Raw genomic sequence first — 21,338 nt, forward strand, 5'->3', positions numbered from 1 at the left:
CATGAAGTGCTTGAGAGAGCCTCCAAGAGGTTTGATTTGCCTCTACCTGTGGTGCAAACCGAATGTTTCCTTTATGATTTTAAGGACGCTGCAAAAAAATCGGTCCGATCCATCCCGATTGTTGACCATCTTTGGAGTGAGGGCCTGAAAATAGTGACGAATCCAGCCTGTGTCCCGGCTGTGTTACCGAGGATGGAGAAGAAATACAAGGCACCGGATTCGGCTCTAGCTTGTTTAATTGGCCATCCTCGTCCAGATTCAGTCATAATGCAGGCTGCCCTGAGGCGTTCCAGAAGCCCACAATCTACCTGTACAGTACCGCCTGATAGGGAAGGAAAATGCCTTGACAGTATCTGTAAATGTTTTGCGACCATGTCAGCTACCGCCATTAAGGCTTCTAACGTCTTGCTAATTTTAGAAGGGTATGACCATCAATTATGGTCAGATCTGTTTCCTCTTTTCGAATTCCTACCGTAAGAAAAGAACAAAGAAGCTAAGGACCTCTTGCAGGAGGGTGCTAGAGCGTCCTCAGAGGTGATTAACTCTGATATGGATTTATCTTTTAGCGCCTTTAGGCTAATGGTTGGTGCTGCAGTCCTGTGCAGGCAAGGATGGCTGTGGGCGACGTCTTTCCACCCTGAGGTCCAATGCTAGACATGCCCTTCGTTGGGGAAAATCTTTTCAGAAAACATGTAGATGAATAGTTGCAGGGCATTAAAAAAGATACAGAGATTGCACGTTCATTAGGCACTCTGCAGCAAATGCGATTTCAGTCCTCTCAAGGAGGTAGAGGTAGAGCTCAATTTCAGCAGAGGCCATCTTTTCAGTCCTACAGATATCAGCCATATGGTCAACAGTGCTACAGATCACAATATGGAGGACAACATCAGCCAGTTGAAGCGGGTCTTCAAATTATGGGCACTCCAAAACTGGATCTGTTTGCGACAGAAAACAACATGAAGTGCGAAAGGATCGCCAGCAGATTCCCTCAGAGGAATTCTTGGGGGAACGCTCGCCAGTTGCAATTTACGGGAACATTTGCCTATGTGTTTCCGCCATTTTCCCTCATCCTGCGAGTGTTGAACAAGATGAAACAAGAACCATGCCGTCTAATTCTCATATAGTACAAAAAAGGGTTCAACCCAAAAAGTCACTTGGACCTGGGTGTTAATTGTTATGGAAAGAAGGGGTCCCAGAACAAAAGAACAAATTTTTCGAAAACATGCAAAGTACTCTAGTTTTTCATTTGAGAACACCATGTTGTTTAATCACATAGTGTTACGAACATTTTACTGTACATTGTATTTAATAAGTCATTTTCAATTGTTATAGTGCGCAAAGGTAGGATGGGGGAAAGGTAGTGAAGTGGTTGGAGGTTGTGAAGATAAAGGAATGTGACAGTCAAACATACAATCTCGGTATGTGGAGCATAATTACTGCTCGCTTCGCCGGGGAGCCAGATGGGAATACATCATATGTTGCATTTGTTTACATGGCCATACTTCTGTTGATCAGCATTACAAATCACACTTGTATTAGAAGGTGGCGATGAGGTAGTAGTCTACGTTTCGACCTGAAATAAGTAGGGTTGTTGTCCCTTACAGGGCGGGTCTTCTTCAGGACAGGGGGAGGGGTTGTAAGAGGGCAAGCTTCCTAAAGGGAACAGATATAGCATATAATTAAATGTGTCCCGTATAGGGATCCAAACTGTCAGGTAGCAAGAGAGTTATATCCAAAAAACAACACAAGAACACATGATGTGTGCCATTCTGAATTAAGACCATTGGCACAAGTTCATTCTTATTTTTAAATAATTTGAAAAGGAATATGAAGGAGAAAACACCTATTTACACAGATTTGTCATATTGGACCAGAAGAGAAAGGAACGAAACTCACATGTACGGCAGGGCACGGAGACGCTATGTTGTTACCAGCGCTCTGATTCTGGGTGGAGGTATATTCCTCAAAAAATAAAAAGGCTACATTTAGAGGCCTGGACTGGCGTGTATCACAGATGGAAAGCGCAACGGAGATATCAAGAAATAGGGATACCTGAAGTCTTTTGAAGTCTTTAAGATTGGGCTAGTATTGGGAAGACGGTCAAACGTACCGCGTTGCCTAAGGATTCGAAAAAAGGGTAGGGGTTTTAGTTTGAGTCCAGACAGCGTTCTTAGGTGTGATCCTAAAGGAACGTGTCGAACAGTCCTAATCAGTGCGGTTTACCTGAAAGTGGGGTCGAGGACCTCCGTCAATGCTCCAAACTGCCGGTGAGTCTGCTCGGATGTAAGCGACTCGGTGAATGCGGAAGTTTAATGAGCAACCTGCCTGACTACGTCATACGTTGGACGTAGGGAAAATGAAGAAAAGACTACTAGTCGTATCCATGGCGACTTCAAACACAAAACGGGCTGCATGTTTTATTTCATTAAGTGAGCCCAAATGCGTGAAAGGTAATTTCATGGTTGTATAGTCACACAATCAACGACTGAGCGCGTAGCTACCACACAGGGTGCTAAGGCGCCACTACCTGATATGGATTACTGTGTGGTATATCAAGCTTTTCGATAGCGCGTAGCTACCTCGCAGGGTGCTAAAGCAGAGCGATCCGATTGTACACATTGGATTTTTTGTACAACAGGGTGCCGGGCAAATTTGTGACATATTTATTGGAAATAACACATGACATTAACTGTGAAATGTGAGATACTAATTGAGAATAAACCTGATATTAACTGTGGAAACTTGACCACTGCGAATGAAGGGATGTTTACCTGCCACGCAGGGTGGTATAGACATCCTTGGGGAAACAGTGTGAAAGGGAAAGTAAAGTAAATCAAAATCAAAAGACCCGTGGGTCAGTAGGTTATCAAGGTATGCAGTTCATTCATGTAAAGCGTGGGGATGTATTTCACAATACTGCAAGTTGGGCAAAACTGCTATCTAATTCATTTAGTCCTTTGTTGATCGAGTTAAAAAGTGTTATCCATTTCAGTTCACGTGTGTTAAGTAGAAGACCAATGTTGCCACCTCTGGGTCCCAAGGAAACTCTTTCTAGGACAATCCACTTGAAGCTGTGTGGCGGATGTCCTGCCATTTTGAAGTGTTCAACAAGTGGTGCCCCGATAACTTTGCATCTGATCCGACTGAAATGTTGTAGGATTCTGGATTTTATCCTCTGTTGCGTTTGACCGACATAAATCAGGTCACATGGGCATATGATGCAGTAAATAACATCCGAAGTATTGCAATTGGTGTGGTCTTTGAGCAGAATATTGTGGCGTTTGTAGTGAAATTCCTTTGTTTGGATACTGTTTGCACAGGCTTTGCAGTTGCCACACTTATGATGCCCCAGATGGGTGGTAGGTTCCAGAGTGACGTTAGGGTGGGTGCTGTCGGCGGGTCAAGGAAGGATCGGACCACATGATCTCGAATATTCTTCGGGTATCTAGCTGCAGGTCATCAGAGATAAGTTTCCAATGTTTATTGATAGTTTTTTTGATGTCATTGCTTTTGGTTGAGAATGGAGTCACACAGATCAGCCGTTGTGACTCCTTGTCGTTCCGGTCTTTGGTCTGCAAGAGTGACTCTCGAGAACTGAACCAAGCTCTTTTTTTTGCTCGTTTAACTATTCTTTTTGGGTAGCCACGTTCTACAAGGCGCTTAGTTAGCTCCTCAGATTCTGTCATGTAGTGTTCTTTTTTGAAACAATTTCTCCTAATTTGCAGAAATTGCCCAAAGGGCAAGTTGTCCCTCAAGGCTCTGGGATGGTGACTGGAATATTGTAGCAGCGAGTTTCTTTCTGCTGGTTTCCTGAAACCTTGGTCTTGGCCATCTTTTGTAACGCGTTGTATCTCTGCTGCAAGGTCTTTAGATGGGTCGCCAGGAGGTTTCTTGTAACTAACGCCATCATTCAGCTGTTTCATGATTTCTTCCTTGTACTTACATGCGTCTTGTGGATGCGCTCTATCGATGATATTTTAATGATATGGACCGGCACCCAAACTGAGTTGACAGCTTTTCATACTTGGTTGAATACGAGGTCTCGCGACATCCTATTCACAACCCAATCCGATCCCAAAACCCTTTAATTTCTTGGACCTTTCTATCTATGCAGAAGGAGATGGCCTATGTACCACCTTGTTCAGGAAACCAGCAGAAAGAAACTCGCTGCTACAATATTCAAGTCAACTACATAAAGTCGGTCCTCAACCCCTCGCAACGGATACACTATGTGGGTGCCTCCCTGGACTCCGCAAAGGCAAGCGTGTGTCCTATTGAACATTTTTCTGCCATAGGAATCCATCTGTTTACTGTCCCTCTCCGGGGGAACAGAAGAGAACGAGGATGCTGAATGTGACCTCATGGCTACTGCCACAATGACGGAGTCCGCTGGTGGATCTTCTCTAAGAAATAAGGGATCCTCGGCTGGGGCCTTATACTTTTTGGCAATCCTGGATGGGACGGACCCCACTGTAGCAGGAGTGAGGAACGTGGCCATAGCTGGTTCCAAGAATCCTGGCACCAAAGGAAGCAGCGATCTAGGAGCTGTACGATGGCATAAAGTATAAAATATGATGGACATGGGAACTACAGGGGTATGCAAAGTGATGTTTAACTTCTGTGCTCCCCTACCCAGAATGTCTGAGAAAGTTGCGAAGTCATCAACGGGAGACACCCGTGATGGAGGAGTCGGTGAATAGTCCCGGACAGATGACCTTGTGGAGGAAGACCATGTGGGTGATCTCGTGCGTCTTCCCTTATGGGGATGTTCGTGATGAGAGCTGTGACGACCCCTGGACCGTGATCGGTGTGTGGAAGGCGATTGTGGTCTTCTGGAAGGAGACTTGGAGGGTCTAGCAGGAGCACTTCTATCAGGAGAGGTCCTGGATGGCGAGTATGTTCAAGAGAAGTCCGAGCCCGTACTTCTGCGGTCATCTGTCCGAACACCCTGAAGCCATCAAGGTGACAGACCATAGGCCCTCTTCTCTGCAGCTCTGGGAGATTTCTCTGGTGAAAACTGCACATTATGTCGAGATAGCGATCTGTCCCTCGACGCTGACATGTGTCTAGGTCTCTTCGATGGCAACCTCGACGGCAAATCTCCTGTCACCTTCTTCTTGCTGTACTCAGGGGAAGTGGAATATCACCGTTTTCGGTGCTGCTTACTTGAAGAAGGTGCTCTGAAGTCTCCATGGTCCCCTCCATGATGGCTTCTGTCCTTCTCCAGCTGGGCATGCAGCCTAATGCGTTCCCTGTCGCACAGAGTCCGCCTGGAAAACTTCTGGCAATGGTAACACTGGTCAGGATTGTGTGAGGATGGAAGACGCACAATACACACAGAGTGTGGGTCTGCCAGTGCCATTATCTTGCAACAGGAAGGGCATTTCCTAATTAAGGCTGGCATTCTGACTGGAAGAAACTTTGGTAAAACCAAAAACCCAGTAAAATAAGCCTTTAGGAGACAGAAAATGTCGAGTTTTGTGAGAAAAATCTCAAAGAAATAATTTTCAGTCAAAAAACTGAAGAGCTCAAGCTCCAGGATCCTCACAGAAGGAGCCGGAAAAAAGAACTGACCTAACTGCCACCTGTGGTGCATCTTGGGAGCAAGGGGTCTCCTGCAGGTCTTACAGGCACGGTGCCCTTACTCAAATGCCTTAAAGGCAAGGTGTCAGTTTTCTTGTTACTCTGCTGCTGCCTACAGGCAACTGCCTACAATTACAAGTTTCTTTATGGCAATAAAGCATTGTTGTATGGCAACTGTTTAGTGCTTCCTCTTTTCCTTATGAGTAAGGAGAGTATGGGTACTCCTATGCAAGCCTATGTAATTTCGGCATTTTTGTCATGTTGGTAACATTTTAGGTTGCAGATATGTTTTCATCTATGCATATATATGTATATATATGTATTTTCTATATGCTCCGGGATCCCGCACATGGGGGGATTATTCATAGATTATGACTTTGATGAGTGTACCCCTGGATGAGAACTAGGATTACAGGTAAGTAACTAATCCTTCCTGCATTTAGCCTGGCAGTACAGGCTATTACAGGACTTCTGACTCAGGTGGTCACGGACATCAACTGAGTCACTCATCTGAATATCACATGCACGCCACAGTGTTGTCTGTTGGACAACGTTAAGCGCCCAAAAGTCAGGAAGATACTGTACAAGTTCTTACAATCGAGGTTAGTCTTAAGAAGACAGAGGGTAGCCCTCACTTGAATTGGACAGAGGGCACCTGAAATTGCAAAATGGCACAAGGATGTAATGGTATGGACCTTGGTGGAGGACTCTCTTATGCAACTCAATAGATGCGACAAGAATGTGGTAGATAATCTAGCTGAGTAGAGAGATCTGTGTACTACCTTGCTGGACCCTAACTCTGGTATGGTGTCAAAAGACAGTCATGACACAGTGAGTGAGGAAATACATGATAATGTGTGGCTAGCACAGAGTGCTGTGTTTGCATAAGCACAATTGAGAAGGGGGCATAAGCATGCAATGTCTTATTTCCCCAGGTTGGGGATTGTAATTATATTGGCTATGGCCCAGCCTGCGGAAATGTCATATTGCATTATGTGTGTATAGTCATTCGCCATGCATATCACTGACTACAGATTTGTTTTTGTTTTGTTTAAAAAAAACAAAAAAATAAAGTAAAACATAAATAAATTCTGGACTTTATTTCCAGATGGCTTTAGAATTCCAATCTTCTTAGAGAACAATTGTAGTAGCCATCAATCTAAAAATGAAAAACAAATCCTCTCTGCAGGCCTGGGAAAATAACTTACAGGAAAATAATACTCATGGTTCATGGTCCATCCTGGAATGAAGCACAACATGAATTACTTTATGTTGAATGCGGTCTTTCGAGAACTTAAGTCATTTCTTTTTCTTTTGTAGTCCTCAGTCTTGTTTGTTTTAAACAGCAGGCTGCGGTGTTGTCACTTTCTGTGCCAAATAGCTATTCAGTAATGGAACAAGGAATTTCACAACTACCTCTTATCGCCTTTTTTTATTTGGAGGGACATTGAAGTTGGCATCCTAAGGAGATTGTGCATTGCTACCTGCAATTTCTTTAATACATTGAAACACATTGTTTTATAGTTGCAAAGCCTTTAATTTTGCAAATCACATGCTTTGTAGCCTCAAAACAGCTGCATCCTCACCACCATACATGCAAAGAAAAAGTGTCTGTGGGATCAAGGCAGGCACAATTAATGATGATGAGCGCTGTATGTGCGGAAGCATAGACCTGTGATACCGTTCCTTACAAAAAAGTAGGAGAAACTTTAGCTGGTCCAGTCTGTGTAGTGCAGGCATTTCCCAACCAGTTATGAAGGCGGGAGAGCATGAATTAAGAGTACGGAAATCACCATGAAAGTAATTTTTCCAATTTGATTAACCTCAGAAATCATGATTTGGAGAATATTGATACAAACATGTAAAGGTCAGGAAGGATATACCAGGGAAGTTTAGCTAACTGTGGGTTGTGATAATCAACACAGAGAGCTGTAATATCTTCATAAATGAAGACACAAAGCAGCTCTTGGAATCATTCACTTTGCTAAACGACTGACATGGTAACATATACTACGCAATAATTGACCTTCTCAGTATCAAGGTAAATTTGTGTGTCCAGATGTGTGGACAGTGCAGTTATCTGTTGTAGAGGAGTAGAATTGGAACAGTCTATGACCATTTCAAAGGCATCCTGGTACTGATACTGTTTAATATGAGGACAGGCTGACCAGGATGCAGTATCAGAAAAATATCAGTTTGTGGGAGAAAATGCATTCATAGATCCAATTCACTACTGGGAATAGAACAGCACACCCTATTTACATTTTCTGCTGCTACTCTGCTGAAAAACAGTCAAGATGGGAAGCTGATATTTAAGAAAAGGAAACCAGCTCATAAAGTTCATGAAATTAAAATGGGCGTTAAGCGTTGAAATATTACTATATCCTTCTTGGAACAGTTTTTTTTCCAGAAAAGGCAGTTTTGCTTGTGGATAACATTGACACAAGAGATATGTGTCTGTATGGACCAGCCACCCAATAAACTATACATAATATTTTATTCTGCCATTTGCATAACAGAATCGGCAGGATGTGATTGCTGGGTCTACCGAAGAGAACTGTTATACGAAATAATAGAATCAAGGCAGACTCCAGTCTTGATTAGCAATCAGCAATCGGTTCACATGGATACCTCATATAGTCACAGCATTCTAAAAATATTAACTGGGAAAATTGGAATAGGTGTAATACCAGAATCCCATAGATCCAACCTGTCTGTCTTACTTTACTCTTGAAACCAAAATCTGACAAATAAGACGGGAGGAAGAACAATTAAAATGAAGGAAAAAAATTAAACATAATTAGATTAAACACAGCAATTAATGGATTACAGCCACAACACATGTAAGGTATCAGCCGAGCAGTCAAACACCATACTTAGAAGTTGTCAATTCATCACCTGAAGATGGCATCAGTTTCAGAAGAGCTATTGTTTTTTAAATAAATCTGCTGTCCCCAGCCTTTCTATAGTCTTCTTTGATTTTGCTATAGTTTTTCATTTTGAATTTCAGTTGTTTTTTAATCTTGATACCTAAAGGCCAACTGATAGTGCCATATAAACTTTTTGTAAAATCTTGAATAATGTAGTTATTTTTAGCAAATATTGAGAAACTGTTTTTGTTGAACAACCTATTTTAATAAAATCATATGGTTTCTATAACCTTAGAATGCGTTTTAGTGATTTGTACCCACAAGTTATTCTTATTCTTATTCTTAACAGCTCCTTTGTTCGTGACCATGACGAAATCCCATGTAATTGCTGCATCGAGAGAAGCATTTTACATCTGGCAGTATCGTGTGGCAAAGAGGCTGACTGCATTGGAAATCAATCAGGTGACTCGGATACGAAAAGAAGGACGAGAACGGTATGTTGTGTAAAAACATTAAGGGCCTTTTCACAAACTACATTTTTGGTACATTTAGTACTGTTATTGCAGTACTACTAAAGTACTACAAAATGCTATGAACAAACCTACAAAGGTAAATCTCCACCTGTAATATCTTTCCTATGGGTAGATCGTCACACATGTTAGTCTATTACTTACTTGTAATTGTGGTTGGCACTAGGGAACAATAGGGGCAAAGTTACTACTAAATGAGAGGATTTTAACCTTCGGCTTAGGACTACGCTACGCTCACGTAGCGTGCGCAGTTTGCGCTACTTTGCGCTACATGATTTGCACGTAGCACTGTGCAAAAACGTGTGGCGTAGCGGGCATTTTTTGCTTGCTCGCGAGCGGGCAAAATCATCATCCCTTTTTCCTCGTTCAAGATCAGCAACATCAAGTTGCCGATCGCAAGCGTGGAAAATATACCTTCTTGCGAGATTCTCAACGCGGGGAGGTCAGGTTTCTCATTGCGAGTGGTTGCGTATGCTCGCTACCGCTCGCGATGAGAAACTACCAGTCTGCGTTGAGAAAGCTGCCGCTCGAGTACAAATCTAGTCGAGCTGCAGAAAACGACCGCTTGCATTGTGCAAGATGGCGTTTGCAATGATTGCACAGTGCGGACAAGCATCCGGCACTCTGCAATCAGTGCGAACAGCATTTTTCCTTCCACACTACGCAGTTCGCATAGCTACGCTTAACTTGCATAGTGCGAAGTGCACTTCGCATAGCTACGCGTAGCGCTACTATGAAAACTACGCCCTGGGTTAGAGGATTTGAGAGAGGGGTCGGAGGGTTTAGGGAGGGAAATGCACCCACCCACAAAATAGGAAGCCCATTTATAGTCAGAAACTGCAGTTCTGAAGTTACTATTTTCAAAGCAAAAAGGGACCCATAGCAATAGTAAATTTTTCGTCCTCCAAGCTTTTGTAAGTCCTGCACCACACATGGCCAACCACTGGTCCAGTAAACCTCCACAGAGCAAATAATGGAGATATAGGAAAAAATGTTGAATTAAATTATTTAAAACAGTTTAATATATAAATAAATAGATTTAATGTTAAAATATCGAACAAAACATTTTTTATTTACTTATAAAATATTTTAACACCCGTTTTTGAATTTATAAATGAATATAACATTTTTAGTAGCCAGTCTATTTTTCTTGCCATCCATGCGCGTCTCCTCCTGCAGCTGTTTGATGGAGTCAAAAATCATTTTCAGAGACGGTGATGATTCATCTCTGCCTTCTTGCAACTCTGTTTGATCTGGATAGGTGTTCCTGGTGGCAGAGTAATCCCATTTCAAGGCAGGATCCAGGCTTGCTCTCTTTTCTCTTGGATGGGCCTCTACGCTTTTCTCCAGTGCTGGGCTGTCTCTGCTTCCTTGAGAGTTTCTTTCTCCTAACAACAGTATCTCTCTGCGGTGTACCAGGGCTTGTAGTGTCACTGGAGATCTGCGAATCACTCTCTTCCACCTCCGAAGTACTTAAATCAGATCCGTCCGTCACAGAATAAAACTTATCCCCTAGATCAAGATCAAGATCTTTCAACTCTTCCAGGTCATTATTTACTTCGACCCCCTCTATTAGGGCTCTAGTATCCATTTGTGATTCAGAGGTAGCTGGACCCCCTGTTGCCCCTAATAACTCTATTGCCCCTGAACCCCCCAATGCGGTGGCTGACATTGGGGAGGCCCCTTCTTTTGTTGGGGGGTGAGTTGGGTCCTGGGTAGTTTGGATACATACTGCAAAGTCAGTTCGTGGAGTATGCTCTAGGGTATGCTGTAGGGTAACATCAATGTGCTCATTTGTATTACAACCAGAATGAGATGGCCCAAGCTCATCAACATTAACCTCAGAAGCAGCTATTCGTCCAACTCCTTGTAAACCCTTACTTGAGGTATGAGCAGGTGCAGTACCAGAGAAAAAATGTATAATGGTATTCCCCTTGCCGGGGTCCTTAGGACCCATTTTTGCCCCTTTAGGGCCTGAACCAACTGCGCCTTTTTCTTTCTCCTTCTTTTTGAGTGCCTCTGAGCTCTCACCTTTTAATGTATGGTTCAAACAGGCCTGGGGCGTTGTGGTTTTTCCACTGGTCAAACCTGACGCTTTTCCCCCTCTAGATGTGCTTGTTTCCACGCTATCCGGGGTCTGTGCATCAGGAACCTTTCTCCGAGCACCACGGGTAGTCTTTGGGGGCATCTTCGCCGCTCGTGGCTGTTGGGAGCGGTATCCTGCAGGAAGCTACCCGGGTAGTACAGTAGGATCCGCCCACGCTCTCCGGCGCTCAGCGCACTTGCCGGCTGTGTGTGGCCTGCCCCGGAGCTCCGTCAGCAACAGCCGCACCGCCGCCAGAACTGTTGCCAGTAGCTCTTCTATCACGGCGAGCAGACCGGCGCCAATGCAGCTCCAGACGCGGGACATATGGGGGTAAGTGCACGGCTGTAATTTAGGCTTTTTTAGTGGATTGGCAACAGCTAGGAACAGGTTACGCCTCTCGTCCAAGATCCAGGCAGCGAGGAGCGGTCTCCGCGGCCGTTCACTCGGGCGCCATCTTGCTCTCGAAAGTGCCCAGTGAGGACGTTGCCTGTTCCACTGTACATCCGGGGCAGTTAGAAAAATGGCCAAAGACTGCACAGACGTAAATGCAAGGATGACCCATGTGGAAGAGCGCACCAGCACATTGGAGGACAATGTAGCCAAAGCCCAGGCCCATGCGGACTCGTATAATAAACAGCTGGTAGATCTCCAATGGGAAATGGAGGACTTCGAAAACAGGCAACGGCGCAATAACCTCAGAGTTCTTGGAATTGAAGAAGGTGCAGAAGGCGATGATATTCGTGCGTACATCTTGAAAATGATGAAAGGTGCCTTCCCGGAGCTACAGCATTGGAAATGGGAGGCCGAGATCCATCGTGTCCATCGCTTTCCTTTGATGTTAAAGAAATCGCCGCATGCGCCCAAACAAGGAACCATAATGCCAAGAGCAATTTTAATCTATTTTGGAAACTTTCTATTACGAGAAGAGATATACGCGAAAGCACGCCCCAATGCTAAACGCACTTTTGAGAATCAGTCTTTCTTCACCAGGTCAGACTACTGCCACGCTACTGTGGAAAGGCGCTGGAGATTAAGAGAACTGATTCAACCTTTTCAAGCTCTGGGTGCGCAGGCTTTTTTGATGAACTCAGCGAAACTAAAATTCATTTACAAGAATACTTCCAGAGTCTTTACATCAGAGATTCAGGCAAAGACTTACATGGATTGTTTTTTCTGATCTACAGGCGGATTAGAAATCTTTGGTTGTCTTAAATTCAAATAATTACTGTCACTGTGAGTAAAGTCAATTGAAAATGAGGCTTTAAAGAGATGGAATAAGGACATCTAGGGAATTATGGATAAGGGATACACCTGGTTGTTAATAATGATAGGCAAAAGAGAATGTCACAGGTTTGGCACAGAAATAATAGATATGAGCGCAGCGAGGGGGGTCGACTCTTAGGCTCCATCACAGAGACCCTAGGTCTGCTTGCTCCACAGCATAGGTGGGGAGTGCGGGGGGGCTGGGGGTTGGGTGGGGGTCCGATAGAGGAGTTTTGGGCGGGGTTAAAAATGGAAAAAAATCACCATTCAGTATAGAAAACAGTCATGTAACTGAACAGTTTAATAAAGCAGATAATGTGGAAGTGCAATCTTTTTTGTGCTATTATGACAGCTATTGGGTTCAACTCTATATTGTATGCGAGTAATAACCCTTAATGTTTGTGGGCTGAACGACCCTGCTAAAAGGTGGATGGTTGGTGAATACCTTAAAACGCTATGTGCCGATATAATCTGTCTACAGGAGACGCATGTCGAACGGGGCACGAAAATTTCTTTTGGAACAACTGGGCTTTCAACTAATAGTTTGCACCTCGCAGGGAACCAGGACCAGATGGGTGACAATATTAACAAAAAACAGTGGGCTACTCTTTCAAAATCGTTTGTCAGACAAATACGGTCGGTGGGTAATTGTAGAGGGCCAAATATCAGGATTTTCTTTTACACTTTGTTCAGTTTATGGCCCCACGGTTGATGATGCTGAGATGTTTGACTCTGTCAATCAACAGCTTACGAACTGGCCACTTCCAATCATATTTTATGGAGATCTCAACATTAATGGTCTGAATGGGATATGGAAGGGGGATCCAGCTAAATTTACAGGCCGAAAAAAAAGGCCATAGGGCTTTAACCCAAATGATGGAGGATAATGGGCTTGTCGATTCATGGGAGTATTATAACCCCCTGGGCATGGGTAGCACCTATTACTCTGCACCTCATAGGACAGTGGCGCGTTTAGATTACTTTTTAGTCTCTTTTTGTGCTATTATGACAGCTATCGGGTTCAACTCTATATTTTATGCGAGTAATAACCCTTAATGTTTGTGGGCTGAACGACCCTGCTAAAAGGTGGATGGTTGGTGAATACCTTAAAACGCTATGTGCCGATATAATCTGTCTACAGGAGACGCATGTCAAACGGGGCAAGAAAATTTCTTTTGGAACAACTGGGCTTTCAACTAATAGTTTGCACCTCTCAGGGAACCGGGACCAGATGGGTGACAATATTAACAAAAAACAGTGGGCTACTCTTTCAAAATCGTTTGTCAGACAAATACGGTCGGTGGGTAATTGTAGAGGGCCAAATATCAGGATTTTCTTTTACACTTTGTTCAGTTTATGGCCCCACGGTTGATGATGCTGAGATGTTTGACTCTGTCAATCAACAGCTTACGAACTGGCCACTTCCAATCATATTTTATGGAGATCTCAACATTAATGGTCTGAATGGGATATGGAAGGGGGATCCAGCTAAATTTACAGGCCGAAAAAAAAGGCCATAGGGCTTTAACCCAAATGATGGAGGATAATGGGCTTGTCGATTCATGGGAGTATTATAACCCCCTGGGCATGGGTAGCACCTATTACTCTGCACCTCATAGGACAGTGGCGCGTTTAGATTACTTTTTAGTCTCTTTTTGTGCTATTATGACAGCTATCGGGTTCAACTCTATATTTTATGCGAGTAATAACCCTTAATGTTTGTGGGCTGAACGACCCTGCTAAAAGGTGGATGGTTGGTGAATACCTTAAAACGCTATGTGCCGATATAATCTGTCTACAGGAGACGCATGTCAAACGGGGCACGGAAATTTCTTTTGGAACAACTGGGCTTTCAACTAATAGTTTGCACCTCTCAGGGAACCGGGACCAGATGGGTGACAATATTAACAAAAAACAGTGGGCTACTCTTTCAAAATCGTTTGTCAGACAAATACGGTCGGTGGGTAATTGTAGAGGGACAAATATCAGGATTTTCTTTTACACTTTGTTCAGTTTATGGCCCCACGGTTGATGATGCTGAGATGTTTGACTCTGTCAATCAACAGCTTACGAACTGGCCACTTCCGATCATATTTTGTGGAGATCTCAACATTAATGGTCTGAATGGGATATGGAAGGGGGATCCAGCTAAATTTACAGGCCGAAAAAAAAGGCCATAGGGCTTTAACCCAAATGATGAAGGATAACGAGCTTGTCGATTCATGGGAGTATTATAACCCCCTGGGCATGGGTAGCACCTATTACTCTGCACCTCATAGGACAGTGGCGCGTTTAGATTACTTTTTAGTCTCCTCTTCTATTATCCCGTCCTGTAAAGTCAAGAAACTACCACGCTTGGTATCCGACCATAGTCCCCTGGTCTTAGACATTCAGACACACGGGTGGGCCAAAAAAAAACAACCAACTGGACATTTGAACGAGCTTTACTACATGATACAGAATATGTAGGATACATGAGCAATTGGCTTAAACTGGGGGAGTTTGGAGCCCGGAGTTGTCTGGGACAGTCTTAAAGCCGGAATCAGGGGGGAAACAATGAGTTATTCCCTGAGAAGGAGCAGAGTATAAAGGAATGAAAGGGAGGTCACGTTGAGAGTAATTGGGGATCTTTAGGAGGAACTGGTTAACGCAATAAATCATGGTTTGAATATAGAAGGGATTTTGCATAAATTGGTTCTGGCTAAGACGGTGGCTGGGGAAGCTATTGCTGCTAAAGCAGCAGGGAAATTTCTGGCATGGAAGCAAACACAGCATGAATTTAGTGAGAAAGTAGGGCATTTATTGGCCGTAAGGATGAGGCAGCTCGCCTCTAAAGGGGAAATCACCAAGGTTAAAACATTAGAAGGTACAATCGCTAAAACCACTGAGGATATCTGCAAGGCTTTTCAGGGGTTTTATCAAAATCTATATAACGAGGATGAGGCAAGAGATCCTAAGGAAGCCAGTCCAGTTTGATGCCTTCTCTTTAGAAGACTCCAACGCACTAGAAATCAACTTTACCGATGAGAAAATTAGAAAAACCATTGTTGACTTACCATCGGGCAAGGCGGTTGGGCCAGATTTTATCCCCTCGGAGTTCTATAAAACCTTTTTTTCATCATTGAATAGATTTTTATTTAGCATACTGCGACAGGTGCAGAGTGGTGTAGCACCCCCGCAATCATGGGGAGAAGCTACTATGATCGTGTTCTTAAAAAAAGGCAAACCCCCTAATGAACTTGGGTCTTATAGTCTAATGAATAGCGATGCCAAGACTTACTCTAAAATCTTGGCAAACCGCCTTAGCTTGATCATAGAAAAATCGATTTGGATTCGGCAGCATGGTTTTATTCTGGGCAGAGGAACAGCTGAACACGTGAGGAGAGTAGTTTTTACCCTGTTTGACGGTACATCAGTCAAACGAGACCCTATGGGGCTTATCCTGCTTGACGCGGAGAAAGCGTTTGATAGGGTCTTGTGGGGGTTTCTCTGGTCAGCATTGGAAAGAGCAAATATCGGTAGGGGGTGCTTAATAACGCTTCAGGTCCTATATAAGAACCCTAGGATACGTGTTCGGGTGATGGGAGGACAAAGCGATAGTATAGATGTTAAACGAGGCACTAGGCAGCGGTGCCCGTGTTCACCTCTCCTTTTTGCTTTTTACATCGACCCATTTATAAGGAAAATAGCAGCAAATGGACTCATTGCTCCAATACGATTTAATGGGTTTGAAACGACGATCTTGGGATACGCGGATGACCTGGCCATTACGACCCCTCAGAGGCTCTGATGGAAATTGAACAGGAGGCAGATCGCTTTGGGGCAGTCACTGGCTATAACCTCAATAGGGGGAAGACCCAGATTGTTATTAATGAACACACCAGCCTGGCAGATTCACGTGTGACTGAATCAGCCACATACTTAGGGGTAGTAATTGCTTCCGATCTAACAAAGATCGTTGAAACAAACCTCTCTCCTATAATCCAGAAGTCAAGGAGTGATTTAGATAGGATGAATAATCTGCATTTAACAATCGTGGGATATTATCAAAATGCTGTTTCTTCCTAAGGTATTATATCTCTTCAGAACGATACCCCTGAAGTTTGATAATAGATGGTTTCAAGAAATGGAGAGAATGATTAACAGATTCATATGGGCCCATGGGAAAACCAGAAGAGCTTTTAGGCTTATGACTCTCCCAAGGGAGAGAGGCGGCTGGGCAGTTCCAGATTAAAAACTATATTATTCGGCAGCAGTACTACAGTATACACGCGGGATGCTGGGGGCAATTGTGACCAATAATTGGAGAGAGGATGCAACAGTACCTGAAGTACATGGGCTTCTCTTAAAACGTGAAGCACGCAACTGGCTACTTGGGTTTCATTAAGCCAGCTATTACAAGAAGGTGAAATTCAAGACTCTAGGAGCGGCAGCATCAGTTTGTTCTTCTGTTAGGAGAATGTTGGGATTGGGCAGAATGAATTACTATACGCCCCTGTTCGGAAATCCAGCACTTCCAGAGGTATTTCACGACAATATAATGAAACGGTGGGATGAGATGGGGGTTAAAATAATTGGTGATATTATAGACCCTGACGGTATAATTACATTTGAAATGGCACAAAGTCGATTTAATTTGGATCGCAGGGACTTTTTTAAGTTTTTACAGATACGATCGGCCTTAAATAAAAAAAAAAGGGGGGGGGAGCAAAGGGCTTCGATAAAGATGTAGTCATGAATAGGCTGCAAAATCCTGAAGGCTGCTCCATCTCCCAGGTATACTGCGAGCTAAACCAAAAGCAAAAGGATGATATTATTAAACATACTGAGAAATGGCGGGAGAAGCTGGGTATTGAAGGTAACAAACTGGTAACATCGTTAAAGATGGGTTGCACGGTTTTAAAAGTAGCGAATCTACAAGCCCAACATTTTAAAACGATCTATAACCTTTTCTACACTCCGGCGAAAATAGCCCAGTGGGGAGGACGAACGGGAATTTGCTGCCCACGGTGTAGCAGCACGGAGGCTGACTTGGTACACATGTTTGCAGCCTGCCCAAAACTAGATCAATGGAAAAGGGCAATAGAGATTTTCATAGCTCAATCCCTGAAGATTGTAGTAAACTTATCTAATAAATTAGTGATCCTAGGCACCTGTGGGGAGGGAGTCGCAATATCACACAGGGAGTTCTTATTCATTGCTATGGCTGTTGCTAGGATCTGTGTCGCTGCTGCATGGAAAGATGCTAACCCCCCCCCCGCATTCCAACAATGGGTTTCAAGGCATTTAGCCATTTATAATTTGGAAAAAGGACTGTATGAGAAGAAAGGGTGGAAAGCTATGAAATTGGGATAGCCCATCTGGGCTCCAATAGCTGACTGGAAGGCTAGGATGGTATAATCCCGATCGTGATCTTGACTAATGATGTATGGTGATTAAGGAATGCTTACGATATGTAATTACGTGGCTTTTTGCGCTCTCTGACTTTTTTTTGTGTATTTCTTGCCTTGCTTAACGGTGTATATTTAATATTTTTTTATTTTTCTTCTACATGCATTTTTCTTTTGTTAAAACTTGATGAAATACTGATGGTGAAAATAAAAAAATAAAAAAAGAATATAACATTTTTATTAAAGTTCATTGAAAATACTTTTAGTTAATTTTATACATTACTTTTAATAATAGTAATGCATAATAACATTTTTTTTTACGATAGGTGAGAATTTATCTTTGAATTTAAACATCAGAAAATGTATGTCCTTATCGCCTTAATTACATACAACTAATAACATATTGTTCTTGTGGTTCGCCAAACACAAGGCCTTCAGCTCTGTCTGTAAAGTTTCTTATTCATTATTGACCTTTAGGAAGTGGTGTGAAGTAACTAGGCCTGGTTGAAACTTCCGTTACGCTGACATGATCTAATGGATTTCGAGTTAGACCTGTTACGGAAAATTTCAGAAATTACGCCACTTGCATCAAAATTTCGGAGCACGAGAACAACGCGAATGATCATAACACAAGTTGGGGTTGTTTGATGCACATGTGTTTTAGCACTAAAATATAGCCCTAAATGCCAGTTTTCCATTTCTTATAATTTTACGCAAAAGCAAATTACGCCAATTTCCCACATTCTGGATGTCAGTGTAAGAATCTAATTCCACTGTAATTCAAAATTTGAAAAACACTTTAGTTGATGGGTGATGTGAACCCAAGTTTTATGTGTAAGAAAATTCAATTTTTAATAACATTTTGAAACACAGTTGCTTTCAGTGCAAACATTTCCATCTCTATGCCTGCGGTAATTTCTCAGTGGCTTCTTCTAACTGGCTTTCTCTAAATCCTTCTCCACACTGAATATTTTACCTTGTAGATTTATATAATTGTAATGGGGAATTTGTATATACAATATGATTTCTGCATCCTAGGATCTTCATTGATAGTGATAAACGTTAGAATAATTCTCCACTGCATGCCCCCAGTACTTTTCATTTTTTTTTTGTTTGAATATTTTTTATTGCAGATTTTATATGAGATTACAGAACAAAGCAGTATTTCTTTACAGGATAAGCTTGTATTTTCCCGTCCCCATCCTTTGTACATGATAAAGAAAATTAGCTGGTAAAAAAAAATGGGAATCATTGATTCACATATATATATACTCAATAACAGTTCGCTAGGATAACAGTGCCTACCATACAATTCCTGCAAATCAAAAGCTCGGTTCAGGGCACCTTTTCCAGAAAAATGAAAAGTCCAGGAATGGTTGAGGTCTATTGAAAACCAAAAAGGATTACATCCAACAAACCAATTAAGTTACATACCAGTTGGTAGGCGCCATCTCATTTGGCACTGTATGCAAGAAAGGGTCAGGTCGGAACAGAATGTTGCAGCATACCTGGTCATGTATGTCACTCGTCAATTTCCCCATTTCCAAGCTGCGTCTCCCCTCCCGTTCCCAGAAGGAGCGCACTCAACTCTTGGGATTACAATGTCAGAGTGTTTAAATCTGCGCCCGCCATCGCTAGGGTAGGCCCAGAAGGATCTGCTCGTCATCCAATATTCAATACCTTATGTGTGGTGAATCAAACGTAGAACATTAACTTGTGAAATAGGAACTGAGAACACAAGGAAATGAAACAAATTAAATAAGAAATAAAATGGGCTAGGGTGGGCACGTGTGGTGTTCCGTCTTCGATGTGAGTCGTTGGGAGCTAGTTGTGATTACGTTGGGGGGTGGGGGGGCAACCAGAAAGGAGGAGGGGTACTGCAGATTTCTAGACTCGGTGAGGGCAGAGGAGGGAGGCGCGCAAGCAGGGGGGATGTGGGGGGGGCCCGCACAGGGGGGGTCAGAGGGGCCAGCCATGGTCCCCGCTCTAGTGCCGCAGAGGTCTGACCCCATCAGGTCGCGGCAGGTGTGCTCTCCAGGTATGCTGCGACAGCGCACGCCCTCCCGCTTAGGTGTAGGTGCAGGAACACTATATGGGACAGTCTCCAAAGTAGGCGCCATCGTCAAGGCAGTAATCAAAGGGGAGCGTGTCTAGATAATACCTCCATGCCCCCAGTACTTTTCATACAAATATATACATATATCATTAGGGAGGGTGAAGAGTTCAACATGTCCAGATTATTTGGGGCACCCTCCAAAAGCCTATTACAGGCAAGAGTTTCTGAATTGTAGACTGTATGTAAAACTATAAAACCTCTTCTTAAAGCTACATTAAGGGGGGAGGCGTGGCTTGCACAGCAAGGCAATGGCACTGCAATCCTGCCGCTACCGTTGGTGCTGACTTAAGAATCGGATTAACAGGAGTATCTTTTCACCAATCTGATTTCTGAAGGCATCACTACTAATCAGGCCATTGCGAGCATGCAGTAGAACTGAAAAATTGGCTGGCAGCATTCTCAGAGGCTGATCAGTTACAAGCTCCTGATGAGTCACGCTACACAAAATGCCCGCTAATGCCGTACCTACATCTACGGGCTTGATCTACGAGCACTCTCACAGAATGAAGGTAGATTTGCTTAGGCTTCCACTTTAGCGCAAGACCTCCGCAGTGCTGAGCTCTGCACCTCTCCTGTTTTTTTATTGATGAATGCACTATGAATCCTGGCATATCTGATTAACCACCACCCCACCTGGCCTGACTCTAAGATGGCGCCCTGATAACCCTGTTTCTTTCACAACTCACAGAGCGTATAGCCTCTTAAATCACAAACTAGCAATAAGCTGTTGTCGACCACAAAAACAAAACACAGCGCAGGAGTTCCACATACAGCTCAACTTAATGACATATTAATCACAATCCAAGGCCACAACTGCTTGGATGCCCCCGTCTCTGCGTGCTGCCTCCAAAATCGCGACTGCGCAATAAGCTGTTGTCTGCTACATAATAATAACATGCGTGTCTATCCCGCATGCAGCCTAAATTTATAACTATAAACTAAGACCATGGCCGCCTGGTTAAAATCAGAGCACGTTTAATAGACCTGACTGACCTCAAAATGGCATCTTGAGGCTCCAAATCTGCCGGTCTCAATTCATGGTACCTTTAAAAGGGAGTGCTTCATCTAGCCACAGCTTGATTTCAGCCACAACTTGATCTCAGCCACCCCGCAGGTTGTTTATCACATTGGTCACTTCCAGAGACTAGATCCTCGCTTATATCACATGCAGACTTTCCCTAAGATGACGATGCATAACTCACCATGTGCAGCATCAGGTTCTACAAGGGAGTGCTGACCTCATCCCCTAAAGTTACCTGGTGGCCCCCTCGCGCCTAAATCGAATCTACATGCTGAAAATATAACTGACCATGGCTCATGATATGTGTTGAAAAATATAGGCAATAGTCTGTGCTCTATCCTGAGAATCAAATGTCCATGTTCTGAAGCAGGGGCTGTCTTGGGCTTTTCTCTGACCCATCTAGATCTGCCTCTCACCCCCTGTCACGCAATGTTCAGAACTATGACTTCAACTGTAATGGTTGTGTCCTAGGGTCTAGC

General features: G+C 43.4%; 1 protein-coding gene across 1 annotated transcript in view; it reads left to right on the plus strand.

Moving 5' to 3' along the window:
• Positions 1 to 21,338, plus strand: part of WDR35 (WD repeat domain 35) — a 501,592-nt gene that overhangs the window by 129,583 nt on the left and 350,671 nt on the right. Inside the window, exon 13 of the mRNA XM_078647744.1 lies at positions 8,803 to 8,947. Within this exon, the coding sequence (XP_078503870.1) occupies positions 8,803 to 8,947 (145 nt within the window). The remainder of the gene's footprint in view (positions 1 to 8,802; positions 8,948 to 21,338) is intronic.

Source organism: Lissotriton helveticus, chromosome 6 (genome assembly GCF_964261635.1).
Source record: "Lissotriton helveticus chromosome 6, aLisHel1.1, whole genome shotgun sequence".
In the NCBI taxonomy this organism is placed as follows: Eukaryota; Metazoa; Chordata; class Amphibia; order Caudata; family Salamandridae; genus Lissotriton; species Lissotriton helveticus.